We start from the raw sequence: 24,680 nt of genomic DNA on the forward strand, positions 1-24,680 counted from the left end.
AGGGAATTCCAGAGCTTAGGGTCTATGCAACAGAATGGTTGAGCAATTATAATTAGGGATGCTCAAGAGGGCAGAATTAGAGGAGCACAGACATTTGGCGGAGGGGGTGGGGGGGGTGGTTGTGGGGCTGGAGGAGATTACAGAGATGGGGGGTGCGAGGCCATGGAAGGATTTGAAAACCAGGATGAGAATTTTGAAATTGAGGTGTTGCTTAACCGGGAGTCAACATAAGTCAGTGAGTACAGGAGTGATGGGTGAGCAGGATTTGGTGTGAATTAGGACACGGGCAGCCAAGTTTTGGATCACCTCTAGTTTATGTGGAGTAGAATGTGGGAGGCCAGCCAGAAGTACGTTGGAACAGTCAAGTTTAGAGTTAATGAAGACGTGGATGAGCTTCAGGAGTGGATGGGCAGGGATGGAGACGAGCGATGTTCCGGAGGTGGAAATAGGCGGTCTTAGTTATGCTGCAGATATGCGGTCAAAAGATTGTCTCAATCGTAGTGACAAATCCATGCACTCCTCACACTTGTTGCAGGTGAGGCAGAGGGAGACTGGAGAGGGGATAGTCGTGGAGAAGAGAAGCCAAGGGTTATCCTTGCATTCCGTGATGATCCTAGAATAGTGAGCAGTTTTGGCGGAGGAAACCAGGACCCGATAGCACTTTATTTGGTCCAGACAGATTGGTGATGAATGGCTGAACCAATTGGCTTCCATAAACATTCAAGTATGCGTCTCTTGAACTTAAGGAAGCAGAGTTGGAGACCATAGCGAGGGGAACAAGTAGGGTGAGAGAGTAATGTTTCAAATGGGGACAAGGGCAACAATGGTGGAGGTGAAGGTATGATTGAGCAGATCGGTAGCTGCAGAAATATTGTGGTGAATGGAGAGCCAAAGGCTGGACAGTTGGAAATTTGAAAGTGCAGTTGTAAGTGACTTGGGGAGAGATTTTTCCAGGGGCGGACACAGAAGGAAGTGGAGTTTGAAGGGGGAAGGCGGATGTGAGTAGAGAGGGATACAACAAAGTGATCAAAGACAGCCTTGTCTGTGATTGACATGATGGGAGCAGAGAGGCCACGTGAATTGTCAAGACCAATGGTGTGAATAATGGTTGGGGAGTTTATATGGAGGGAGAGATTAAGGGAGAACAGGAGAGCAATGAACTCAGAAGAGAGAGGGCATGATGAGTTGGGATGGAGGTTGAAATCACCAAGGAGGAGAAATTGCTGAGAGGGGAAAGCAGTGAAGATATCACAGTGAAAAACTTGCCTTAGTTCTTGGGTGGCTGGTAGAGAATGAGGATTTTAAAGCAGTATCAAGAGGAGTGGAACAAGGTGAGATGCTCAAGGAGGTAAAGGTGCCAGAGGAGTAGGGAGATAAACCAAGGTGTTAAGGGCCCTACTGCCACCGTGGTGGTTTAGGTGGGGGAAGTGGTGGAATGTCTAGCTAGGTGGGGCAGCTTCATTCAGGGGGTACGTGTTATCACGCATCAGCTAGTTTTCTGTCAAAGCCATGATGTTGATGCAATCATTCACAATAAGCTCATGGATGGCAAGGGCCTTGTTCACAAGTGAATGGACATTCTGGTGGGCGATATGGAGAGGGGCGGTGATAGCTGATCAGCTGGCAGAGTCCAGACGGCCAGCGCTGGGATCAGTGAATGGGATGGGAAGGAGTCTGAGTGATCCATTTCTCTATTCTTTCCTTGTAACTCAGATTCCTGCATTAAATTCCACTGCTACCTATTGTCCCTTAAAAAGTCTCAGATTCCTGCCACCAAGAATCAGTCACATGGTTTTTCTTTGCACTGTCTCTACAGGAGTGGTGCTGGAAGACTGTAAATGTTGTACCTTTGTTTAAAAAACAAATAATTACAGGCCAGTCAGCCTAACCTCGGTAGTGGGAAAATTATTGGGAAAAATTCTGAGGGACAGGATAAATCTTCATTTAGAAAGACACGGATTAATCAAGGACAGTCGGCATGGATTTGTTAAGGGAAGGTCGTGTCTGACTAACTTGATTGAATTTTTTGAGGAGGTATCAAGGAGAGTTGATGTAGTGTATGTGGATTTGAGCAAGGGTTTTGATAAGGTCCCACATGGCAGACTGGTCACGAAATTAAAAGCCCATGGGATGCAGGGCAAAGTGGCAAGTTGGATCCAAAATTGGCTCAGAGGCAGGAAGCAAAGGGTAATGGTTGTGGGGTTCCGCAGAGCTCAGTTTCAGGTCCCTTGATTTTTGTGGTATATATCAATGATTTAGACGAATGTAGGGGATATGATTAAGAAGTTTGCAGATGATACTAAAATCGGCTGTGTGGTTGATAATGAAGAAGAAAGCTATAGACTGCAGGAAGATATCAATGAACTGGTCAGGTGGGCAGAACAGTGGCAAATTAAATTCAATCCAGATAAGTGTGACGTAATGCATTTGGGGAGGGCGTACAAGGAAAGGGAATACACATTAAATGGTAGGACACTGAGAAGTGTACAGGAACAAAGGGACCTTGGAGTGCATGTCCATAGATCCCTGAAGGTAGCAGGACAGGTAGATAAGGTGGTTAAGAAAGCATACGGAATACTTGCCTTTTTAAGCCGAGGCATAGAATACAAGAGCAGGGAGGTTATACATGAACTGTATAAAACACTGGTTAGGCCACAGCTAGAATACTGTGTGCAATTCTGGTCACCACATTACAGGAAAGATGTGATTGCACTAGAGAGGATACAGAGGAGATTTACGAGGATGTTGCCTGGACTGGAGAATTTTAGCTACGAGGAAAGATCAGATAGGCTGGATTTGTCTTTGGAACAGAGGAGGTTGAGCAGAGACCTTATTGAGGTGCATAAAATTATGAGGGGCGTAGTTAGAGTGGCTAGAAAGGACCGATTTCCCTTAGCAACCAGGTCAACAACCAGGGGGCATAGGTTTAAAGTAATTGGTAGGAGGTTTAGATGGGATATTTCTTCACCCAGAGTTGAGGGTCTCTAACTCACTGCCTGAAAGGATAGTAGAGGCAGAAACCCTCACTACATTTAAAAAGTACTTGGATATGCACTTGAAGTGCCGTAACCTACAGGGCTACGGACCAAGAGCTGGATAGTTTTTTGTCGGCCGGCCTGGACACGATGGGCCGAAATGGCCTCCTTCCGTGCTGTAAATTTCTATGGGCTAGACTTTCGCCTTCATTTTCGGCGGTTTTCTCGGTGGTACAGCTGCTTTTTGGTGGCAAACCGACCGGCGAAAGTTTCCTCGTTACCTTTCAAAGAGTTCCGCCCACATTTTGAAAATACCGCTGAGGATCAAACTGCCCACGTGCATCTGTGTTCACCGCCGAGAAAACCACCAGGCTCTAAGTTTTACCTCAACGGGGACCCATATGCACCTCCGAGGAAACTGCCACGAAAAGCTGCCGGAACCAGGATGGTAGGTAAGTACCCTGTAAAGAAAGGTAAGTTAAAGGTTTTTTATCATTATTTTTAAAATTCTATAACAGCGATTATGTTAAACAGTGTCTTGAGAATGTTTATAACTTTTTATTTTTTGTTTAATTGAAAAAATATTTTTTGAGTTTACTCCCCTCCCAGACCCAACCACAGCCTCAGACTAAATTTTAAGTACTTACCGTCCATTCCGGTAAGAACTGCTCGTTTTACCTCATTTCGCCTGAAACCGCCGAGAATCTTGGTGCAAGATCCATTTTCTTGCTGGGTGGTATTTTTTACCTTTTATTATGGAAATTTTCATCAGCATTAGTTGCAGAACCTAAGCGGTGTTTCTGGGCGGTGAGGGGCTTGAGGGAAAGTCGAACCCTGTGATTCTATGACTTGTATACTACTGTTTTGGCTGTGGTGTTCATAGTTCTATTGGCTTTGTTAATTCTGCTTTGCATTGGTTGGGCAAGTTTAGCATTGAGTCTACTATATTTCCCATGTCTATTTTTTCATTAAATTAATGAATGGAGAGAAGTCTCGATCCCTTTAACTAAGTCCATCAGCTTATAAATGGACAAAAGTTCGAACCAAAGTAGCGAACTACATAAAACTCTGTTTTCATTTATGTGATGATCATTCATCTGTGCGATTGGATATTGCAGGATTTCTGCTTTTCTTCAATATTTGCTCTGTAAATCCATTAATGTATTAAAATCCTTGTGTTCTTGAGTTTGCATGTTTTTGTGACATTGATAACACTAAAGGCTTAATTTTTCCCAGTTATCTGCGCCATTTTTTTGGCGTGCGCCGCTTTTTTTGCCGTAAATGAAAATCTCCCAGTTTCCCCAAAGTTTCTGCGCCAGCGTAACTCAGTTACGATTTTTTTAGGTTCCTTTTTTTTGCGTCATGGGGGCGTAACTTGATGTCTGCGCCAGTTTTTCACATTTAAGCAAGTTTGGCCAACTTACATTTTTCCTAGGACGGCATATGTGACCACTCCCAAAAAACTTTCTGGGCACTGAAGGAAAACGAGCACACATTAAAAAAATCGGTGCAGGAAGACGCCATTGCTTTTAGACAAAGTTTTGGAGGGAGTCAAGAAGGCAAAGAATATGCATCATGAAACTTAATTTTTTTCAAAAGCAAAAGGGAGAAAATGGAAGTCTAATGCAATTCTTTAATTTTTGATTTTTTTCAAAGTACAGAGCCACCATCGAACATCTCCTCACTGGGCTCGAGGGTCGGAGCATCGGCCAGCAGAATCGCTCCCTCGCCCGGATGCAAGGGCTTGGAGCTCGGCTTCAAAAGAAGCCCCGGGTGGGTGGGGAGGGAATGGAAGCCGAACTGAAGGGATGAGAACCCTTAGGTTACACAGCAGCTTCAAAAGAAGCCCAGGGGGTTGGGTACGGTGGGTGGCCGCCGAGTCCCTGTATCCGCGCGAGGGAGCGATTCTGCCGGCTGATCCTTGAGCCCGGTGAGGAGACGTTCGGTCAGTGGTGGGGAGGTACTTTGAAAAAAATCAGAAATGAAAGAATTGCATTAGACTTCATTTCTTTATTGAATACCTTGATTCCCGATCTAAGCAAGCCTATTGTGCATGCACACATCAGGGTGTGGTCCATACTAGGGGAGAGAGAGAGGAAAGAAGATGTGAGTGCTGTCTTTTCTCCTGCTATTTTGAGCTTCTTGCAAAGCTACAATTAAATTATGAGGAGAAGATTGCTTAGGCAGCATCACCTGAGGAACCTCAGAGCACGTAGGATGATGGGCAGGTGGCCTTACCCACATTGGGTATATCGAGACTGGCGTTCATACCTGCACCTGAGTGATGCACACTGTGAGAAAGCTGCGTTTCCGCAAAGAAGTTGTAACTGAGATCTGTGAGTTAGTAAAAGCAGACCTGCACCCTAGAAGCGTCAGGAGGACTGCTTTGCCAGTTAAAGTAAAGGTTACAGCTGCACTTTCATTTTATGCATCTGGATTATTCCAGGCCACAACTGGGGATGTGCGCACCATTTCTCAACATGCAACACATATCTGCATTTGGCAGGTGACTGCTGCACTATATGTCCAAAGGAATGACGACATAAAGTTCTCCATGACCGACAGGGCTGTGGGCGTCTCCAGGATTGCTGGCTTCCAAAAGGTACAGGGCTGCATTGATTGTACCCACATTGCCTTGCGAGCACCTTTGAAGAATTCCAAGATATACAGAAAAGGCTTCCAATCCATGAATATGCAGCTCGTCTGTGACGACATGCATTGTATCATGTCAGTTGAAGCGAGATACCCTGGGAGCACCCATGATGCATTCACCCTATGCGAGAGTGCTATACCTATATCTGCCATATTTCAGCAGCAGCCAGAAGGGTACGGCCTCGCCACCTGGCTCATGACGCCTCTATGCGTAACCCGGAAGAAAGCTGACCGGGAATACAACATGTCGCACATTGCGATACGCAGCATAATAGAGAGGACCATTGGCATCTTGAAGCAGCATTTCTGATGCCTAGACCATTCTAGAGGCTACTTGCAATACTCTCCTGAGATTGTCGGTCAGTTCACTGTTGTGTGCTGCATGCTGCACAACTTAGCCATCATGAGGCAGCAGCAGCTGGTAGTAGAAGACCCACCTGAAGTGAGAGTGGTTAATGATGAGGAGGAAGATGCAGGTGATGACGAGGAGGACGAGGAAGCCATGCAACTACCTGAATCCGGAGCAAGACGGCGGAGGAGGGCGGGCCATTGTGCCCCTTTAACGATTGCTTGAGTCTTGCGCCAGCAGCTCATCCGTGAACACTTTGCTGCCTGAAGGCTCAGCGGCAACTATTCTAAATGGACCATGTTTACTGTATAGACCTGTTCCGTAATGTTGTGTTGTGTTAATAGAACAAATAATGGAAGTAATTCTTTAGTTCAAAAAGTTGTGTTAATAATGGAACAAATAATGGAAATGATTCAGTTATAATTTAAAATATACTTTATTCAAAAGTTTAACACTTGTTGATATTTAAATTAACTTTAATAAAAATATTCTTGTATCAAACTTGAAAGTTTTCAGTTAAGATCACTTATAAACTTTTAAACTTTTACATCGCTTCCAAAAAACTTTTAATTTGAGAACAGTAACAACAACAACAGCCAAAGAAAGGCTGCACCCATCTCTCCTCCACCTTATTCTAAGACGGCCCGCTGCGCTTGGTCTTGGTGACTTCACTCCTGCCCGCAAGCAGTGGCACAGCATTTCTCGGGTTGGTACCAAGGATTATTTTTTCAAACATCTCGGGTAATAAGAACATAAGAACATAAGAACATAAGAATTAGGAACAGGAGTAGGCCATCTAGCCCCTCGAGCCTGCTCCGCCATTCAACAAGATCATGGCTGATGTGGCAGTGGACTCAGCTCCACTTAGCCGCCTGCTCCCCGTAACCCTTAATTCCCTTATTGGTTAAAAATCTATCTATCTGTGATTTGAATACATTCAATGAGCTAGCCTCAACTGCTTCCTTGGGCAGAGAATTCCACAGATTCACAACCCTCTGGGAGAAGAAATTCCTTCTCAACTCGGTTTTAAATTGGCTCCCCCGTATTTTGAGGCTGTGCCCCCTAGTTCTAGTCTCCCCTACCAGTGGAAACAACCTCTCTGCCTCTATCTTGTCTATCCCTTTCATTATTTTAAATGTTTCTTTCAGATCACCCCTCATCCTTCTGAACTCCAACGAGTAAATACCCAGTCTGCTCAATCTATCATCATAAGGTAACCCTCTCATCTCCGGAATCAGCCTAGTGAATCATCTCTGTACCCCCTCCAAAGCTAGTATATCCTTCCTTAAGTAAGGTGACCAAAACTGCACGCAGTACTCCAGGTGCGGCCTCACGAATACCCTATACAGTTGCAGCAGGACCTCCCTGCTTTTGTACTCCATCCCTCTCGCAATGAAGGCCAACATTCCATTCGCCTTCCTGATTACCTGCTGCACCTACAAACTAACTTTTTGGGATTCATGCACAAGGACCCCCAGGTCCCTCTGCACCGCAGCATCTTGTAATTTCTCCCCATTCAAATAATATTCCCTTTTACTGTTTTTTTTTCCAAGGTGGATGACCTCACATTTTCCGACATTGTATTCCATCTGCCAAGCCTTAGCCCATTCGCTTAACCTATCTAAATCTCTTTTCAGCCTCTCTGTGTCCTCTACACAACCCGCTTTCCCACTAATCTTTGTGTCATCTGCAAATTTTGTTACACTACACTCTGTCCCCTCTTCCAGGTCATCTATGTATATTGTAAACAGTTGTGGTCCCAGCACCGATCCCTGTGGCACACCACTAACCACCAATTTCCATCCCGAAAAGGACCCATTTATCCCGACTCTCTGCTTTCTGTTAGCCAGCCAATTCTCGATCCATGCTAATACATTTCCTCTGACTCCGCGTACCTTTATTTTCTGCAGTAACCTTTTGTGTGGTACCTTATCGAATGCCTTTTGGAAATCTAAATACACCACATCCATCGATACACCTCTATCCACCATGCTCATTATATCCTCAAAGAATTCCAGTAAATTAATTAAACATGATTTCCCCTTCATGAATCCAAGTTGCGTCTGCTTGATTGCACTATTCCTATCTAGATGTCCCGCTATTTCTTCCTTGAAGCATTTTCCCAACTGCAGATGTTAAACTAACCGGCCTATAGTTACCTGCCTTTTGTCTGCCCCTTTTTTTAAACAGAGGCGTTACATTAGCTTTCCAATCCGCTGGTACCTCCCCAGAGTTCAGAGAATTTTGGTTGATTACAACGAATGCATCTGCTATAACTTCCGCCATCTCTTTTAATAGCCTGGGATGCATTTCATCAGGACCAGGGGACTTGTCTACCTTGAGTCCCATTAGCCTATCCAGCACTACCCCCCCTAGTGATAGTGATTATCTCAAGGTCCTCCCTTCCCACATTCCCATGACCAGCAATTTTTGGCATGGTTTTTGTGTCTTCCACTGTGAAGACCGAAGCAAAATAATTGTTTAAGGTCTCAGCCATTTCCACATTTCCCATTATTAAATCCCCCTTCTCATCTTCTAAGGGACCAACATTTACTTTAGTCACTCTTTTCCATTTTATATATCGGTAAAAGTTTTTACTATCTGTTTTTATGTTTTGCGCAAGTTTACTTTCATAATCTATCTTTCCTTTCTTTATTGCTTTCTTAGTCATTCTCTGCTGTCGTTTAAAATTTTCCCAATCTTCTAGTTTCCCACTAACCTTTGCCACCTTATACGCATTGGTTTTTAATTTGATACTCTCCTTTATTTCCTTGGTTATCCACGGCTGGTTATCCCTTCTCTTACCGCCCTTCTTTTTCACTGGAATATATTTTTGTTGAGCACTATGAAAGAGCTCCTTAAAAGTCCTCCACCGTTCCTCAATTGTGCCACCGTTTAGTCTGTGTTTCCAGTCTATTTTAGCCAACTCTGCCCTCATCCCACTGTAGTCTCCTTCGTTTAAGCACAGTACGCTCGTTTGAGACACTACTTCCTCACCCTCAATCTGTATTACAAATTCAATTATACTGTGATCACTCATTCCAAGAGGATATTTTACTCGGAGATCGTTTATTATTCCTATCTCATTACACAGGACCAGATCTAAGATAGCTTGCTCCCTTGTAGGTTCTGTAACATACTGTTCTAAGAAACAATCCCGTATGCATTCTATGAATTCCTCCTCAAGGCTACCCCGTGTGATTTGATTTGACCAATCGATATGTAGGTTAAAATCCCCCATGATTACTGCCGTTCCTTTTTCACATGCCTCCATTATTCCCTTGATTATTGCCCGCCCCACCATGAGGTTATTATTTGGGGGCCTATAAACTACGCCCACCAGTGACTTTTTCCCCTTACTATCTCTAATCTCCACCCACAATGATTCAACATTTTGTTCATTAGAGCCAATATCGTCTCTCACAACTGCCCTGATATCATCCTTTATTAACAGAGCTACCCCACCTCCTTTCCCTTCTTGTCTATCTTTCCAAATTGTCAGATACCCCTGAATGTTTAATTCCCAGTCTTGGCCACCCTGCAACCATGTTTCTGTAATGGCCACCAAATCATTCGTAATGATTTGTGCCGTCAACTCATTTACTTTATTTCGAATGCTGCGTGCGTTTAGGTGGAGTGTTTTAATACTAGTTTTTAAACCATGATTTTTAGTTTTGACCCCTCCTGCAGCCCCTTTATATTCATACATATTGTCCCTCCCTGTCACCTTGTGGTTTACACTTACCCCAGTGCTACTCTGCTCTGTTGCCTCCTGCCTTTTGCATTCTTTCTTGGGGTCCTGTTCATCTGAGTTCTCACCCACTCTAACTAGCTCAGAGCCCTCTCCTGGGTTCCGAATACTCCTTGCATGGAGGCACCGAGCTTTCATGCTTGCCTTTTTATTACACTTTGACCCTTTAGAATTTTGCTGTACAGTGGCCCTTTTTGTTTTTTGCCTTGGGTTTCTCTGCCCTCCACTTTTACTCATCTCCTTTCTGTCTTTCGCTTTTGTCTCCATTTTATTTCCCTCTGTCTCCCTGCATTGGTTCCCATCCCCCTGCCATATTAGTTTAACTCATCCCTAACAGCACTAACAAACACTCCCCCTAGGACATTGGTTCCGGTCCTGCCCAGGTGCAGACCGTCCGGTTTGTACTGGTCTCACCTCCCCCAGAACCGGTTCCAATGCCCCAGGAATTTGAATCCCTCCCTGCTGCACCACTGCTCAAGCCACGTATTCATCTGAGCTATCCTGCGATTCCTACTCTGACTAGCTCGTGGCACTGGTAGCAATCCTGAGATTACTACTTTTGAGATCCTACGTTTTAATTTAGCTCCTAGCTCCTTAAATTCGTCTCGTAGGGCCTCATCCCTTTTTTTACCTATATCGTTGGTACCAATGTGCACCACGACAACTGGCTGTTCACCCTCCTTTTTCAGAATGTCCTGCACCCAATCCGAGACATCCTTGACCCTTGCACCAGGGAGGCAACATAACATCCTGGAGTCTCGGTTGCGGCCGCAGAAATGCCTATCTATTCCCCTTATGATTGAATCCCCTTTTACTATTGCTCTCCCAGTCTTTTTCCTGCCCTCCTGTGCAGCAGAGCCAGTCACGGTGCCATGAACTTGGCTGCTGCTGCCCTCCCCTGATGAGTCATCCCCCTCAACAGTACTCAAAGCGATGTATCTGTTTTGCAGGGGGATGACCGCAGGGGACCCCTGCACTACCTTCCTTGCACTGCTCTTCCTGCTGGTCTTCCATTTCCTAGCTGGCAGTAATGCACACTTCTTGATCGGGGGGGGGGCGTGGGCAGGTGGGAATGTGGAAGGCCCGGCTTCGGACTCTTCAGAGGCTGGTCTGGGGAGTGGAGTGGGAGTGGCAGTTGATTTTGTCAATGGGCGCAGGGTCTGGGCGTGTTCCCTTATTGAAGCAGCTAACTCCGACAATCCATCCCTCACGTTCACCGACAGTGTATCAGCTACCTGCAACATTCCCTCCCTCATGTTAACCGACAGTGTACAGGCTGAGCGTCCGAAATCCGTGTTCCAAAATTCGGACACCAGGCCGATCCGTGACAGGGTCATCCAGAAAATGTTCCGAAATCTGGACTCCCCCCGCCTCGGCGGCCCGATCTCGCCCCGGCCCCCAGTGGCCCGACCTCGCCCCGGCCCACTGCGGCCCGACCTCGCCCCGGCCCAACCTCGCCTCGCTCCGGCCCTACCTCGGTGGCCCGACTTCGCCTGCCCCAACTTCGTGCGACCTGACTTCGCCCCGACCCCCCTCCCTCCCCCTTACCTCGGCGGGCCGACCTCGCCCCCTTGCCTCAGCTGCCCGACCCCACCCACCTCGGCTCAGGCAAAGACGTTCCAAAATTCGGAAATACCCGGAATCTGGAACGGCCTCGGTCCCGAGGTTTCCAGATTTCGGACGCTCAACCTGTATCAGCTACCTGTGACATTCCCTCCCACATGTGCCCGGACAGTGTTCCCATTTCTTGTGAGAGTGTTGTTACTTCTCCCGACAGTCCCGTTCCTCATCACCCACCCCACTGATGGTGTCCAGGAATGATCATGTAAGGTCAGTGCTCTCCACATTCATTACCATCATCTGAACCACATCTGTAACCACATCTGCACCTCAGGAGAGCACTGTCGAGCTCTCCTTCCCCTCCTTATCCTGGGTGTGGCTCGCTGCATCCCACTGGGACCCGCAGCCTTGGACAGTGGGGCCCTGGGTGTGTCTTGCTGCACCCCACTGGAACATTGCAGCCTTGGACTGTGCGAAACCATGGAATGTCTCATCACTCATACCATTCAAGAAAGGGGCTGGCAATTCAATGGGCGGCACCTGCACCTGCTCCAGGGTGAGTACAACAGTGGGGCTTCATCCTCCCCCTCACCCCCATGCTCTTGGTCTGGAAGGTGGGATTGGAAGATGTTCTCCTCTTCAGGCTCGCCCGCGTCTGAATCTTCTTCTGCATCAGCTTCAGCCTTGTCGGGGTTGGTCTCAACAGACAAATGGTTAGCAACAGAGGAGGGAGCAGGGTGACATGAGTAGGCTCACACAGCGCAGGCAGCAGGCTCATTTGAAGGACCACGATGAATAATAGCACATTGCATCAACCGAAGCGTAACTGACAGAGACATGCCCATGAACCGAAGCATGACTCGCCCACGCAGTACTTGACTTTTAGCAAAGCCAGAAAGTGGAATTTGCAGGACTTACCCTCTCCCTCGAGTGTGGGCCCAGCTTGTGCAGCGGTGGTTGCTTTTCTCCAGGCAGGACCCATCAAAGTAGCAACCTTCTCTTCCACGGGTGTTAGTGGCTGCAGATTTGCCAGGCCTCCTGCTGTTCGAGTTCTCTCTTTTTTGTTGTGTGCCACCTTCCTCTGCAAAGATGAAAATATAACTTTTTAGAGAGGATGTCATTCTGCTGGGTGGGACATGTAGATGATTTCATTTCCAATTGCAACTCCGTTGAATAAATGAAAATATTACTTACACTAACTCCTTGACCAAGGTCCTGCCACTTCTTTTTGCACTGGCCTCCACACCTGGGGTGGTCACCATTGCACAGCAATCTTCTGCAAGTTGGTTCCAGCGTTTTTTCATTTCTTTTGGTAAAACTTTTATGTGATCTCTGCTGGTGTCCAGCTCGTGCCATCTGGTCTCAATCACATTAACTAATGCCTCCACTTTCTCTTGTGAGAAATTTTTGGTCCTTGAGCCACGTTGCATATTGCAGCTCTCTTTTTTCCACTGAGAATTAAAGTTCTCTCACAGTTCTCACATACTGCATTTTAAAAATGGCCAAATGCAGATCGGGAGGTGTAGTGGGCATGCGTGCCCATAGCAGTCACATAAAAAACTTCTTGTTTTTTTCGCGCATGCGCAGAAGGGGCAACATCCTTTTTTTGGCACAGACATTAGGCTCCACCCCCGAAGCTAAAGGACAGGCTGCATGGCGCCAATTAAAAAAATTCGAACGGGGAAACTTTCAAGTTATTTTTTTTGGAGTAGGGGCCCCAAAAAATGGGCGGAACTCTTGAAATACGCCAAAAAATGGCATTGGGGAAAATTGAGCCCTAAGCAATGCCTAGTTACATTAATTTTAATGAGTAATGCTATAACGCCTGTTAAGATTATCATTATACTTACTTTTCATTGCCTTTCAGTCCTCCCACTGCTGATGGTACTGCAACTTCCTCAGGTCCACCCATCATTTTCTTTTCCACTCAAGTTTCCTTTATCTGCATGTAAGTTTTACTTTAGATTCTATCTCATTCTTTTACTATACTTTTAATTTTGTGTATTTATATATTTATTTCTGCCTCTTGCCGCCTTTCAACCTCTTGCTACTTTGCTCCCTACCTCAATTTTCAGTTTAGTCCCCACTCCCTGATATCCTGCTACAGTGCCACCCACACATTTCTTCCAGCTCCTATCTCAGTCTCAATTTTCAGCCATTTAGCCTTCATTGCCCATCGCCCTGATCCATGCAAACGCAGTCATAATTTTAGAAACTTACTGGTTATTTAGGCCATCTCCCTGCCTCAGTTTTCAACCATTTCGGCCTCTCGCTCATCAACAAATAGATTGTTGTACCCATCCAACAACATATCCCAATACATTTCTGTAGAACATACGTCAGACCTCCAGAGAAAGACTATGGGGTCGAAATTCGAAGGCACGTTTTTGAGGCGGTGTCACCGTCTGAATGGATATTTTAACGGCAGGCAACCGCGAAATTCAGTTTTGCCGCCTGAAAAGGGGATTGCAGTGTTAAATCAAGCGCTGCACTCTACTCTGGAGACGGTAAGTGAGACGGCAACATCGGGCGGCAATCATCTTTTGTAACTGCGCCAAAGACATACTGCCACCACCTGGATTCAATTGCGGCATTGATTGGGCGTGGCACTGCCTCGTGCGTATATTTGCTTCCCACGTACTCGATCACAGGGTGAAGATGGCAGATACAGCAGCAGTTCACCAGCGCACTGACCGCTTCTCCGACTCCACGTCGATGCACTGCTTGATGCACTGCTTGATGCACTGGAGAGGCGCTGTGAACTACTTGTACTGAGAATGGAGGCTGGAAGGAGGCCACAGCCCCAAACATTTTGCAGACTCTGGTGGGAAGTCACTGAGATTGTGTCAGCGAGTGACACTGTGCCCAGGACAGCGACCCAATGTCGTAAGAAGTGGAACGACATGACTCGGTTGCTGAGGGGGAGTATCTTTAACATTAACGTGAGCATGACATGCTCTGAGTTCAATGTGCAGTCTCTCCTCAATGTGAATGTTTCTGACCGTGTGCTCTACATGGATGAGGCCAGATGCAAGGTTCGAATTTGCAGCCTCACCCACTCCAAAGGCCTGCATGCACTTTGAACCTTCCTACTCCGTTGTGGAGATTCACCCCTCATCTTGTTACCTCCTCAGTCTTCATATGCGTCTGGAAGACACTATCCTCACAGTAACTGTTAGGTCCTTGCCCACTTCATTCAAGCATTGCCACATACTCATAGCTAATGAAAGTTACATCGCTCTTTACAGAGTCTCATACGCGAACATGTTGTGAACTATAAGGCACTTCGGACAGATGAATAAAAGGGCACTAACTCTGAACTTTTTAATTTTGCAGGCCAAGCTCGCACAGATGAGACAAGACCGGAGGTGCAACCCCTAACTCCTGTTGAGGAACGCATATCAGCCCTGACGGGCGCACAAGTGGGTGCGGTGACGGTAGGTCAGGCCGAGCCCCCTCAGGACAGTGACGGTATGTTGAGTTCCTTTGCAACCTCTAGCAGGCCACTTAGCCCTGACACCATACTCTTTCACCACTTTCCATGAGACTGGCATTTCCGAATGCCTTTCCCAGTCCTGGCCCCCTCCCCTGCAGGTAACCACACTTCTCTGACTTTGTGCTTTCAGATGATGACTCAGACGGCAGTGGCCTGCATGGCAGCCTTTCACTGCGGGTGGGTAGAGAGGATAAGGAGGCGGAGGACACCTCTCTGGACATCATGGAGGATCCAGCAGCCTCAGAGAACACGGCCAGCAGCTTTATGGCGGAAGGCATGGTCGGGGAGATGAAGGTGGATGATGCTCCGGGACCCAGTTGCCTGCAGCAATATCACGGGGGAAGGGAAAGCAGGGGGCCAGCTCCCCAGAGGGTGAGTGCGTGCCTGAATGATGCTCAGCAGCACTCTGATGATGAGCCCAAATTAGAGGATGTCGCAAGACAATCATTGCGGATGCACAGTGATCTGCTGGGTGCATTGTCAAGGGTGCCCGAGAGTATCTATACACTAGCTGTGAGGATGAAGGAGTTCACCTCAACTGTTGCACAAGCCTCTCAGCAGCCCATTGAGCCCATCCTTGGAAGATACCAATGGATGTTGGATGCTTCAAGTGACCATGGGGTCCCAGACATGGTGGCGTGGGTTATGGCTGACGTGGCAGTAGCCATTGAGCACCAGGCCTGCTGACTGTCATGTCATCAGTGTGTGGTGGCATCAATCAGCTCTATGGTATGATGCAGACACATTCTGCCTTGACACAGAGCCAACTTGATGTCACACAAGCACTGACCGCTGCCATCGTGTTTGGGGCCCCATCAGTGCAACAGAGACCTAACGTTGCCGAAGCAGGGCAGCAATCTGTGCTCACCCAGATTGTTCCAGATGCTGAGGCTCTGCCCCGGGGGAGTAGTCCTGCTCTTCCGCAGAATGAAGGCATCATGGCAGCTACCAGGATAGAGTGCATTGACAGCGAAGATCATCTGCATGTGTTTGCAGACCAGCTGAATGTTGAGGGAGTGGTCGCCCTTTCAATTTCGAAACACCTCTTCTTTGTGCGGCGAAGCCCACAATGCCACATTCAAACAATCATTGGTCCCCTGAACCATGGGGAAGCCCACTATCCTGGCAAAGCCACGGGAGTGCTCATCCTGGCTCTGCCTGGACATGCTGACCTTTATGTAGTCCATGCGTCGGCTGTAGAGAGCGTCGGTCAACTGGCGAATGCAGCAATGTACTGCAAACTGCAAGATGTTATATATATTGCCTACAGGAGAGTGGAAGGAGCCGGTAGCATAGACAGGGCAACTGTCACTTTCACTGCCACCGACAGCGAGGTCCTGGTGCTGATGTCAGCTGCAAGGTCTGTCTGCAGGAGGTGGCAGAGCTCCATGCGGAACCACAACCTTCTTAAGCACTGCTCCTCCGACATATCAAGGTAAGAGTAATGTGCATCTGTATGGCCTCCTGCCCCGAAGTCTGGGGCCTCTCCTCTGGCGTGGACCCACATTGGCCTGAAGCTGTCTCTGTAGTCGCAGCATGCCAACACTACGAGGAGAGAACGCAGCACTGACCGCAGTGGCCCAGCTGCAACTTCCTTTAAATACCGCCCCAGAATCTTTACTTTGACTTGTAAACGCCAACTTTTTGTGGCGTGTTCCCCGCCAGCTGGGAAGTGAGGTGGCAAAAGTGAATTTGGCGAGACCGGCGCCAAGGAGATGTTGCGCATGTACTGACATCAGGATTTCCATGGCGGTAGTCGGCGAGGCGGCAAATCTTTATGCCCTTGAAAAAGGACAACTGAATTTCCCATCAGGCGGCACCCTCGCCTAACGCAGCCGCCATGCCGTTTACGCCCTGTTGCCACCTCACTCAGGTGGTATCAGCTGGCGGTACCAACTGAATTTCGACCCCTACATCTTCACAAGCACAGGCATATGATATATTACAGGAACCAAAAACTAAGATACAGAGAAACTAAGATAAAAGTTAAAAAATTACTCAACAGACAAATCCCCATAACATTTACAAAAGTCAACTGCCTGACACAGACATGCTACATAGACCTATTGGGTGCAACTCCCAACTTCGGCAGGATGTGAAATGGACAGTAGAGGATCAGCTTCCTGTTACACATCCTGTCCGATTTCAATCAATGGAAAGAAAAATCGTGAGGAGGTGTATAATGAGCGACCAATCTGCTGTCACCTGTTTTACGCCCTTGTTGTAGTTAAAAGTTCCATCTGGTGTTTCAACGACAGAGAAACAAACAAAATCAATATCACAGATCTTCAGCGCAGCGCCAGAGTGAAAGATATCCATACATAGCACTCAGAAATCAATATTGACACACATTCTCAATTCCAGTTGCAGAGAAAGAAAGAACTTGCAATTATGCAATGTCTTTCATACTCTTAGGGCTGGATTTTATGGTCCTTTGCACTCAGAATTTCGCCCCGGAGCGGCGTGAAGGGCGGCATTCAGGTCTCCTGTGCCCCATCGTGGTCCTCCGGTCCAGTTTTGCAGTGGCGCCGAGCAGCACCGCCGGGTGTGCGACGCCTCTGGTTGCGACACCGGCAATAGTTTGGACATTTGCCCAATCCGTCGGTCTAGAAGTGCGCCCGCAATGACCACCTGGGAAATCAGTGCGGTCCAGCATAGACAGCGACGCAGAGGAAGGTAAAATACTCCAAAGTTAAGTGCGAGTATTCTCTTAAATTTTGTTATGGTGGCGTGGGCAATGTTTTGGAGATATTTTTGTGGTTTTTTAAAGATTTTTTCTCTTCACACCCTCCTCCCCCCCCCCCGCCTTCCACAGGCCTCTCTCGAAGCGCACATGGACCGGTATTTTAGTTCGCGTGTTTCCCATCATTGCGCCAGAAAAAGTGAACAACACCTCTCTTAGCGCTGCGCCCCCTGACGCAGGGCCCAGATGCCAAAACTTCCTTACCAAAGCGCAAACTATTCCTGGTTGATAACTTTCCCGCCCCGAAAACGGAAAAGCCTAAAATCCAGCCCTTAGACTATCCCAAAGTCCTTCACAGTCAGTGCATTGTTTTGATTGGCATTCATTGTTATTTTTAGGTAAATATGGCAGCTCATTTATATAGAGTAAGGTCCCACAAATAAAATGGGTTATTTGGTTTTGGTTAAGGGATGAATAGTGGAATGACATTCCCCTGCTCTTCTTCCTATCGTGCCAGAAATGATTCTCTGGGGTGAAACTATTTCAGGAGCACCAGTCACTCTACAAAAATGCTACAACCAATAGGCACCCCTGGGATTTGAACACAGGATCTTCTAGCACCAATATTATACTGGCTCAAAGCCTCAGAATACAATGCATGCCATGACACATGTTGAAACAGGTTTTCAAGCTTCCTAACGGTGTTAGTTCAGCTCCTCCACTAGTTCAAAGCAACTGATAGTCAATTGATATTGAGCCTCCTGATTTGCTTTAAAACTCAGGAGTTTTTCCCAATCTTTCCATAGAAATTTAAGTTAGTTTTCGTTAATATTTTATTAAAAATCAGTTTGGACAGACCAACACTTTCCTAACTAGCCGACAAAGTGGAAAACTGCCCAGGTATGTCCTGTCCACAAAAAAGCAGGACAAATCCAATCCGGCCAATTGCTGCCCTATCAGTCTACTCTCAACCATCAGCAAAGTGATGGAAGGTGTCGTCGACAGTACTATCAAGCGGCACTTACTCACCAATAACCTGCTCACCGATGCTCAGTTTGAGTTCCGCCAGGACTACTATGCTCCAGACCTCATTCCAGCCTTGGTTCAAAAGAGCTGAACGCCAGAGGTGAAGTGAGAGTGACTGCCCTTGACATCCAGGCAGCATTTCACTGAGTGTGGCATCAAGGAGCCCTAGTAAAATTGAAGTCAATGGGAATCGGGGGGAAAACTCTCCACTCAGTGGAGTCATACCTAGCACATAGGAAGATTGTTGTGGTTGTTGAAGGCTAATCATCTCAGCCCCAGGACATCGTTACAGGAATTCCTCAGGGCAGTGTCCTTCGCCCAACCATGTTCAGCTGCTTCATCAATGACCTTCCCTCCATCATAAGGTCAGAAGTGGGGATTTTCGCTGATGATTGCATTCGCAACTCCTCAGATAATGAAGCAGTCCATGCCCGCATGCAGCGAGACCTAGACCGCATTTAGGCCTGTGCTGATAAGTGGCAAGTAACATTTGTGCCACACAAGTGCCAGGCAATGATCATCTCCAAAAATCGAGAGTCTAACCACCTCACCTTGACATTCAATGGCATTACCATCATCGAATCCCCCACGATCAACATCCTGGGGATCACCATTGACCAGAAACTTAACTGGACCAGCCATATTAATACTGTGGCTAAAAGAGCAGGTCAGAGGCTTGGTATTCTGCGGTGAGTATCTCGCCTCCTCTCCAAAGCTTTTTCACCATCTACAAGGCACAAGTCAGGAGTGTGAGGGAATACTCTCCACTTGCCTGGATGAGTGCAGCTCCAACAACACTCAAGAAGCTCGACACCATCCAGGACAAAGAAGCCCGCTTGATTGGCACTCCATCTACCACCTCAAACATTCACTCCCTCCACCACCAGCACACCATATCTGCAGTGTGTACCATCTACAAGATGTACTGCAGCAACTCACCAAGGATTCTTCAACAGCACCTCCCAAATCTACCACATAGAAGGATATGGATAGCAGGCGCATGGGAACACCATCACCTGCAAGTTCCCCTCCAAGTCACACACCATCCTGACTTGGAAATATATCGCCATTTCTTCATCGTTGCTGTGTCAAATTCCTGTAGCTCCCTGCCTAACAACACAGTGGGAGTACTTTCACCACACGGACTGCAGTGGTTCAAGAGGGCAGCTTACCACCATCTTCTCAAGGGCAATTAGGTATGGTCAATAAATGCTGGCCTTAGCAGCGACGCCCACATTCAGTGAATGAATTAAAAAAATAATTAGCAGTGGTGCGCACCCTATAAGGGAGACGCTTGATCAATGTGTCCCTGTAGGATTGGGCTTTTATCCAATTCTGATAATCATTGAGTAAATAAGACCCTGGTGTAGTTGCATGTACTGTGTCACTCTGAACTTGTAGGAGGCTAGAGTACTTGAAAGTTTGTGAATGTGTGTTATGCATGTACGTGTGTGTTTTGTATGTACTGAATGCTTATTTGTGTGCATGTGCAAATGGCGAACATGCCGAAGACAACAGAGATGGCATTATTTAATGCACTGCACTTATGCTGGCCAGGTTCATGTAACAAAGGTGTTATGTAGCCTTTAATATAACTTTGCTTAAGCAATGACACTACCATCCAAATTAGTCATTACTGTCAGTCTTCATAACTATTTGAAGCAAATATCTCTGATGTCATCAGCACTCACTGTTCACAAACAGAAAGATCAATAAAGTGACCACAGACTCCACTCTGCAAACAGCCACTGACCCCTCTCACATCAAACACACTTGTAAAAGCTCAAAGGGATGACTACTGGAGGCTGGAGCCTCATAAGAGGGTGGTACAAGCATTATGAAGCAGCCAGTGCAACCTCCACAGATTGCTACGCCACGTAAACTTGAGGTCATAGAAACATAGAAAATAGGTGCAGGAGTAGACCAGTCGGCCCTTCGAACCTGCACCGCCATTCAATGAGTTCATGGCTGAACATGCAACTTCAGTACCCCGTTCCTGCTTTCTCGCCATACCCCTTGATCCCCCTAGTAGTAAGGACTACATCTAACTCCTTTTTGAATATATTTAGTGAATTGGCCTCAACAACTTTCTGTGGTAGAGAATTCCACAAGTTCACCACTCTTTGGGTGAAGAAGTTTCTCATCTCGGTCCTAAATGGCTTACCCCTTATCCTTAGACTGTTACCCCTGGTTCTGGACTTCCCCAACATTAATAAGAACATAAGAATTAGGAACAGGAGTAGGCCATCTAGCCCCTCGAGCCTGCTCCGCCATTCAACAAGATCATGGCTGATCTGGCCGTGGACTCAGCTCCACTTAGCCGCCCGCTCCCCATAACCTTTAATTCCCTTATTGGTTAAAAATCTATCTATCTGATTTGAATACATTCAATGAGCTAGCCTCAACTGCTTCCTTGGGCAGAGAATTCCACAGATTCACAACCCTCTGGGAGAAGAAATTCCTTCTCAACTCAGTTTTAAATTGGCTGCTCCGTATTTTGAGGCTGTGCCCCCTAGTTCTAGTCTCCCCGACCAGTGGAAACAACCTCTCTGCCTCTATCTTGTCTATCCCTTTCATTATTTTAAATGTTTCTATAAGATCACCCCTCATCCTTTTGAACTCCCAACGAGTAAAGACCCAGTCTACTCAATCTATCATCATAAGGTAACCCCCTCATCTCCGGAATCAGCCTAATGAATCATCTCTGTACCCCCTCCAAAGCTAGTATATCCTTCCTTAAGTAAGGTGACCAAAACTGCACGCAGTACTCCAGGTGCGAACTCACCAATACCCTGTACAGTTGTGGCAGGACCTCCCTGCTTTTGTACTCCATCCCTCTCGCAATGAAGGTGAACATTCCATTCGCCTTCCTGATTACCTGCTGCACCTGCAAACAAACTTTTGGGGATTCATGGAGGAGTCCGTGTTCCATGTTTTTATTGAGTGCACGAGGTTGCAGCCCCTGTTCCATTATTTGAAGGGGCTGCTCCTGAAATTCTGGCTGCACTTCAGTCCCACTCTCCTGATCTTTGGGCACCCTGTGCGGAGGGGAGCGAGTAGGTCCGAAGGCCTCCTCGTAGGACTGCTCCTGGGCACGGCCAAGGGTGCCATCAGCCGGTCCAGGCAGCGGGCGGTCGAGGGGGTCGTTCAACCTGACTGCCTGCCTCTCTTCCGCTCTTACATCCGGTCCAGGGTGTCCTTGGAGATGGAGCACGTGGTGTCCACCGGTACGCTCGCGGCCTTCCGCAAGAGGTGGGCACCGGAGGGACTGGAGTGCATCATCACGCCCGGCAACCAAATTTTAATTTGATTTTACGTTTTAAAGTTAATTTGTTTTAATTGCCGGTGCTTTTAGTGTCCCCCTTCCCTTTTATAGGGGGCTCTGGGGAAAAATTGTGATTTTAGTGCCCAAAAAAAAACCAAAAAAAAAAGGAAAAAAAAGGGCCTTGTAAATGTCTGGTGTGTCACCCAGGTAGGGTGGCACGGTTTAATGTCTTTTGTTTTTGCAGATAAACTCCAAAAAGAGTTTCATGCACAAGGACCCCCAGGTCCCTCTGCACTGCAGCATGTTGTAATTTCTCCCCATTCAAATAATATTCCCTTTTTACTGTTTTATTTTCCAAGGTGGATGAACTCACATTTTCCGACATTGTATTCCATCTGCCAAGCCTTAGCACATTCGCTTAACCTATCTAAATCTCTTTGCAGCCTCTCTGTGTCCTCGACACAACCCGCTTTCCCACTAATCTTTGTGTCATCTGCAAATTTTGTTACACTACACTCTGTCCCCTCTTCCAGGTCATCTATGTATATTGTAAACAGTTGTGGTCCCAGCACCGATCCCTGTGGCACACCACTAACCACCGATTTCCAACCCGAAGAGGACCCATTTATCCCGACTCTCTGCTTTCTGTTAGCCAGCCAATTCTCGATCCATGCTAATACATTTCCTCTGACTCCGCGTACCTTTATCTTCTGCAGTAACCTTTTGTGTGGCACCTTATCGAATGCCTTTTGGAAATCTAAATACACCACATCCATCGGTACACCTCTATCCACCATGCTCATTATATCCTCAAAGAATTCCAGTAAATTAGTTACACGTGATTTCCCCTTCATGAATCCATGTTGCGTCTGCTTGATTGCACTATTCCTATCGAGATGTCCTGCTATTTCTTCCTTAATGATAGCTTCAAGCATTTTCCCCACTACAGATGTTAAACTAACCGGCCTATAGTTACCTCCTTTTGTCTGCCCCCTTTTTTAAACAGAGGTGTTACATTAGCTGCTTTCCAATCCGATGGTACCTCCCCAGAGTTCAGAGAATTTTGGTAGATTACAACGAATGCATCTGCTATAACTTCCGCCACCTCTTTTAATACCCTGGGATGCATTTCATCAGGATCAGAGGACTTGTCTACCTTGAGTCCCATTAGCCTGTCCAGCACTACCCCCCTAGTGATAGTGATTGTCTCAAGGTCCTCCCTTCCCACATTCCCGTGACCAGCAATTTTTGGCATGGTTTTTGTGTCTTCCACTGTGAAGACCGAAGCAAAATAATTGTTTAAGGTCTCAGCCATTTCCATATTTCCCATTATTAAATCCCCCTTCTCATCTTCTAAGAGACCAACATTTATTTTAGTCACACTTTTCCGTTTTATATATCGGTAAAAGCTTTTCCTATCTGTTTTTATGTTTTGCGCAAGTTTACTTTCGTAATCTATCTTTCCTTTCTTTATTGTTTTCTTAGTCATTCTTTGCTGTTGTTTAAAATTTTCCCAATCTTCTAGTTTCTCACTAACCTTGGCCACCTTATACGCATCGGTTTTTAATTTGATACACTCCTTTATTTCCTTGGTTATCCACGGCTGATTATCCCTTCTCTTACCGCCCTTTTTCACTGGAATATATTTTTGTTGAGCACTATGAAAGAGCTCCTTAAAAGTCCTCCGCTGTTCCTCAATTGTACCACCGTTTAGTCTATGTTCCCAGTCTACTTTAGCCAATTCTGCCCTCATCCCACTGTAGTCCCCTTTGTTTAAGCATAGTATGCTCGTTTGAGACACTACTTCCTCACCCTCAATCTGTATTACAAATTTAACCATACTGTGATCACTCTTTCCGAGAGGATCTTTTACTAGGAGATCGTTTATTATTCCTATCTCATTACACAGGACCAGATCTAAGATAGCTTGCTCCCTTGTAGGTTCTGTAACATACTGTTCTAAGAAACAATCCCGTATGCATTCTATGAATTCCTCCTCAAGGCTACCCCGTGCGATTTGATTTGACCAATCGATATGTAGGTTAAAATCCCCCATGATTACTGCCGTTCCTTTTTCACATGCCTCCATTATTCCCTTGATTATTGCCCGCCCCACCGTGAAGTTATTATTTGGGGGCCTATAAACTACGCCCACCAGTGACTTTTTCCCCTTACTATCTCTAATCTCCACCCACAATGATTCAACATTTTGTTCATTAGAGCCAATATCGTCTCTCACAACTGCCCTGATATCATCCTTCATTATCAGAGCTACCCCACCTCCCTTCCCCTCTTGTATATCTTTCCGAATTGTCAGATACCCCTGTATGTTTAATTCCCAGTCTTGGCCACCCTGCAACCACGTTTCAGTAATGGCCACCAAATCATACCCATTTGTAATGATTTGTGCCGTCAACTCATTTATTTTGTTTCGAATGCTGTGTGCGTTTAGGTAAGTGTTTTAATACTAGTTTTTAAACCATGATTTTTAGTTTTGACCCCTCCTACAGCCCCTTTATATTCATACATATTGTCCCTTCCTATCACCTTGTGGTTTACATTTTCCCCAGTGCTACTCTGCTCTGTTGCCTCCTGCCTTTTGCATTCTTTCTTGGGGTTCTGTCATCTGAGCTTTCACCCACCGTAACTAGCTCAGAGCCCTCTCCTGGGTTCCCATCTCCCTGCCAAGCTAGTTTAAAGCCCTCCCAACCGTACTATCAAAACCACCTGCGAGAACATTGGTCCCGTCTCTGTTGAGGTGTAACCTGTCCGACTTGTACAGGTCCCACCTACCCCAGAAGCGGTCCCAATTGTTCAGGAAACTAAAGCCCTCCCTCCTACACCAACGGGAGAGTGGAGAGCACCAGTTCCAACAGTCACAGGACGGGAGAGTGGAGAGCACCAGTTCAAACTGTCACAGGAT

At 46.6% G+C, this 24,680-nt stretch overlaps 1 protein-coding gene across 1 annotated transcript in view; it reads left to right on the forward strand.

Annotated features, from left to right (window-relative positions):
• Positions 1–17,108, forward strand: part of LOC139228002 (uncharacterized) — a 31,488-nt gene extending 14,380 nt beyond the window's left edge. The window contains exons 3-6 of the mRNA XM_070859153.1: positions 13,155–13,235; positions 14,624–14,758; positions 14,914–15,393; positions 16,876–17,108. Coding sequence (XP_070715254.1) covers positions 13,169–13,235; positions 14,624–14,758; positions 14,914–15,393; positions 16,876–17,108 — 915 coding nt within the window. The 5' untranslated portion in view covers positions 13,155–13,168. The remainder of the gene's footprint in view (positions 1–13,154; positions 13,236–14,623; positions 14,759–14,913; positions 15,394–16,875) is intronic.
• Positions 17,109–24,680: the final 7,572 nt, after the last annotated feature.

This window comes from Pristiophorus japonicus, chromosome 17 (assembly GCF_044704955.1).
Source record: "Pristiophorus japonicus isolate sPriJap1 chromosome 17, sPriJap1.hap1, whole genome shotgun sequence".
NCBI classification, from domain to species: Eukaryota; Metazoa; Chordata; class Chondrichthyes; family Pristiophoridae; genus Pristiophorus; species Pristiophorus japonicus.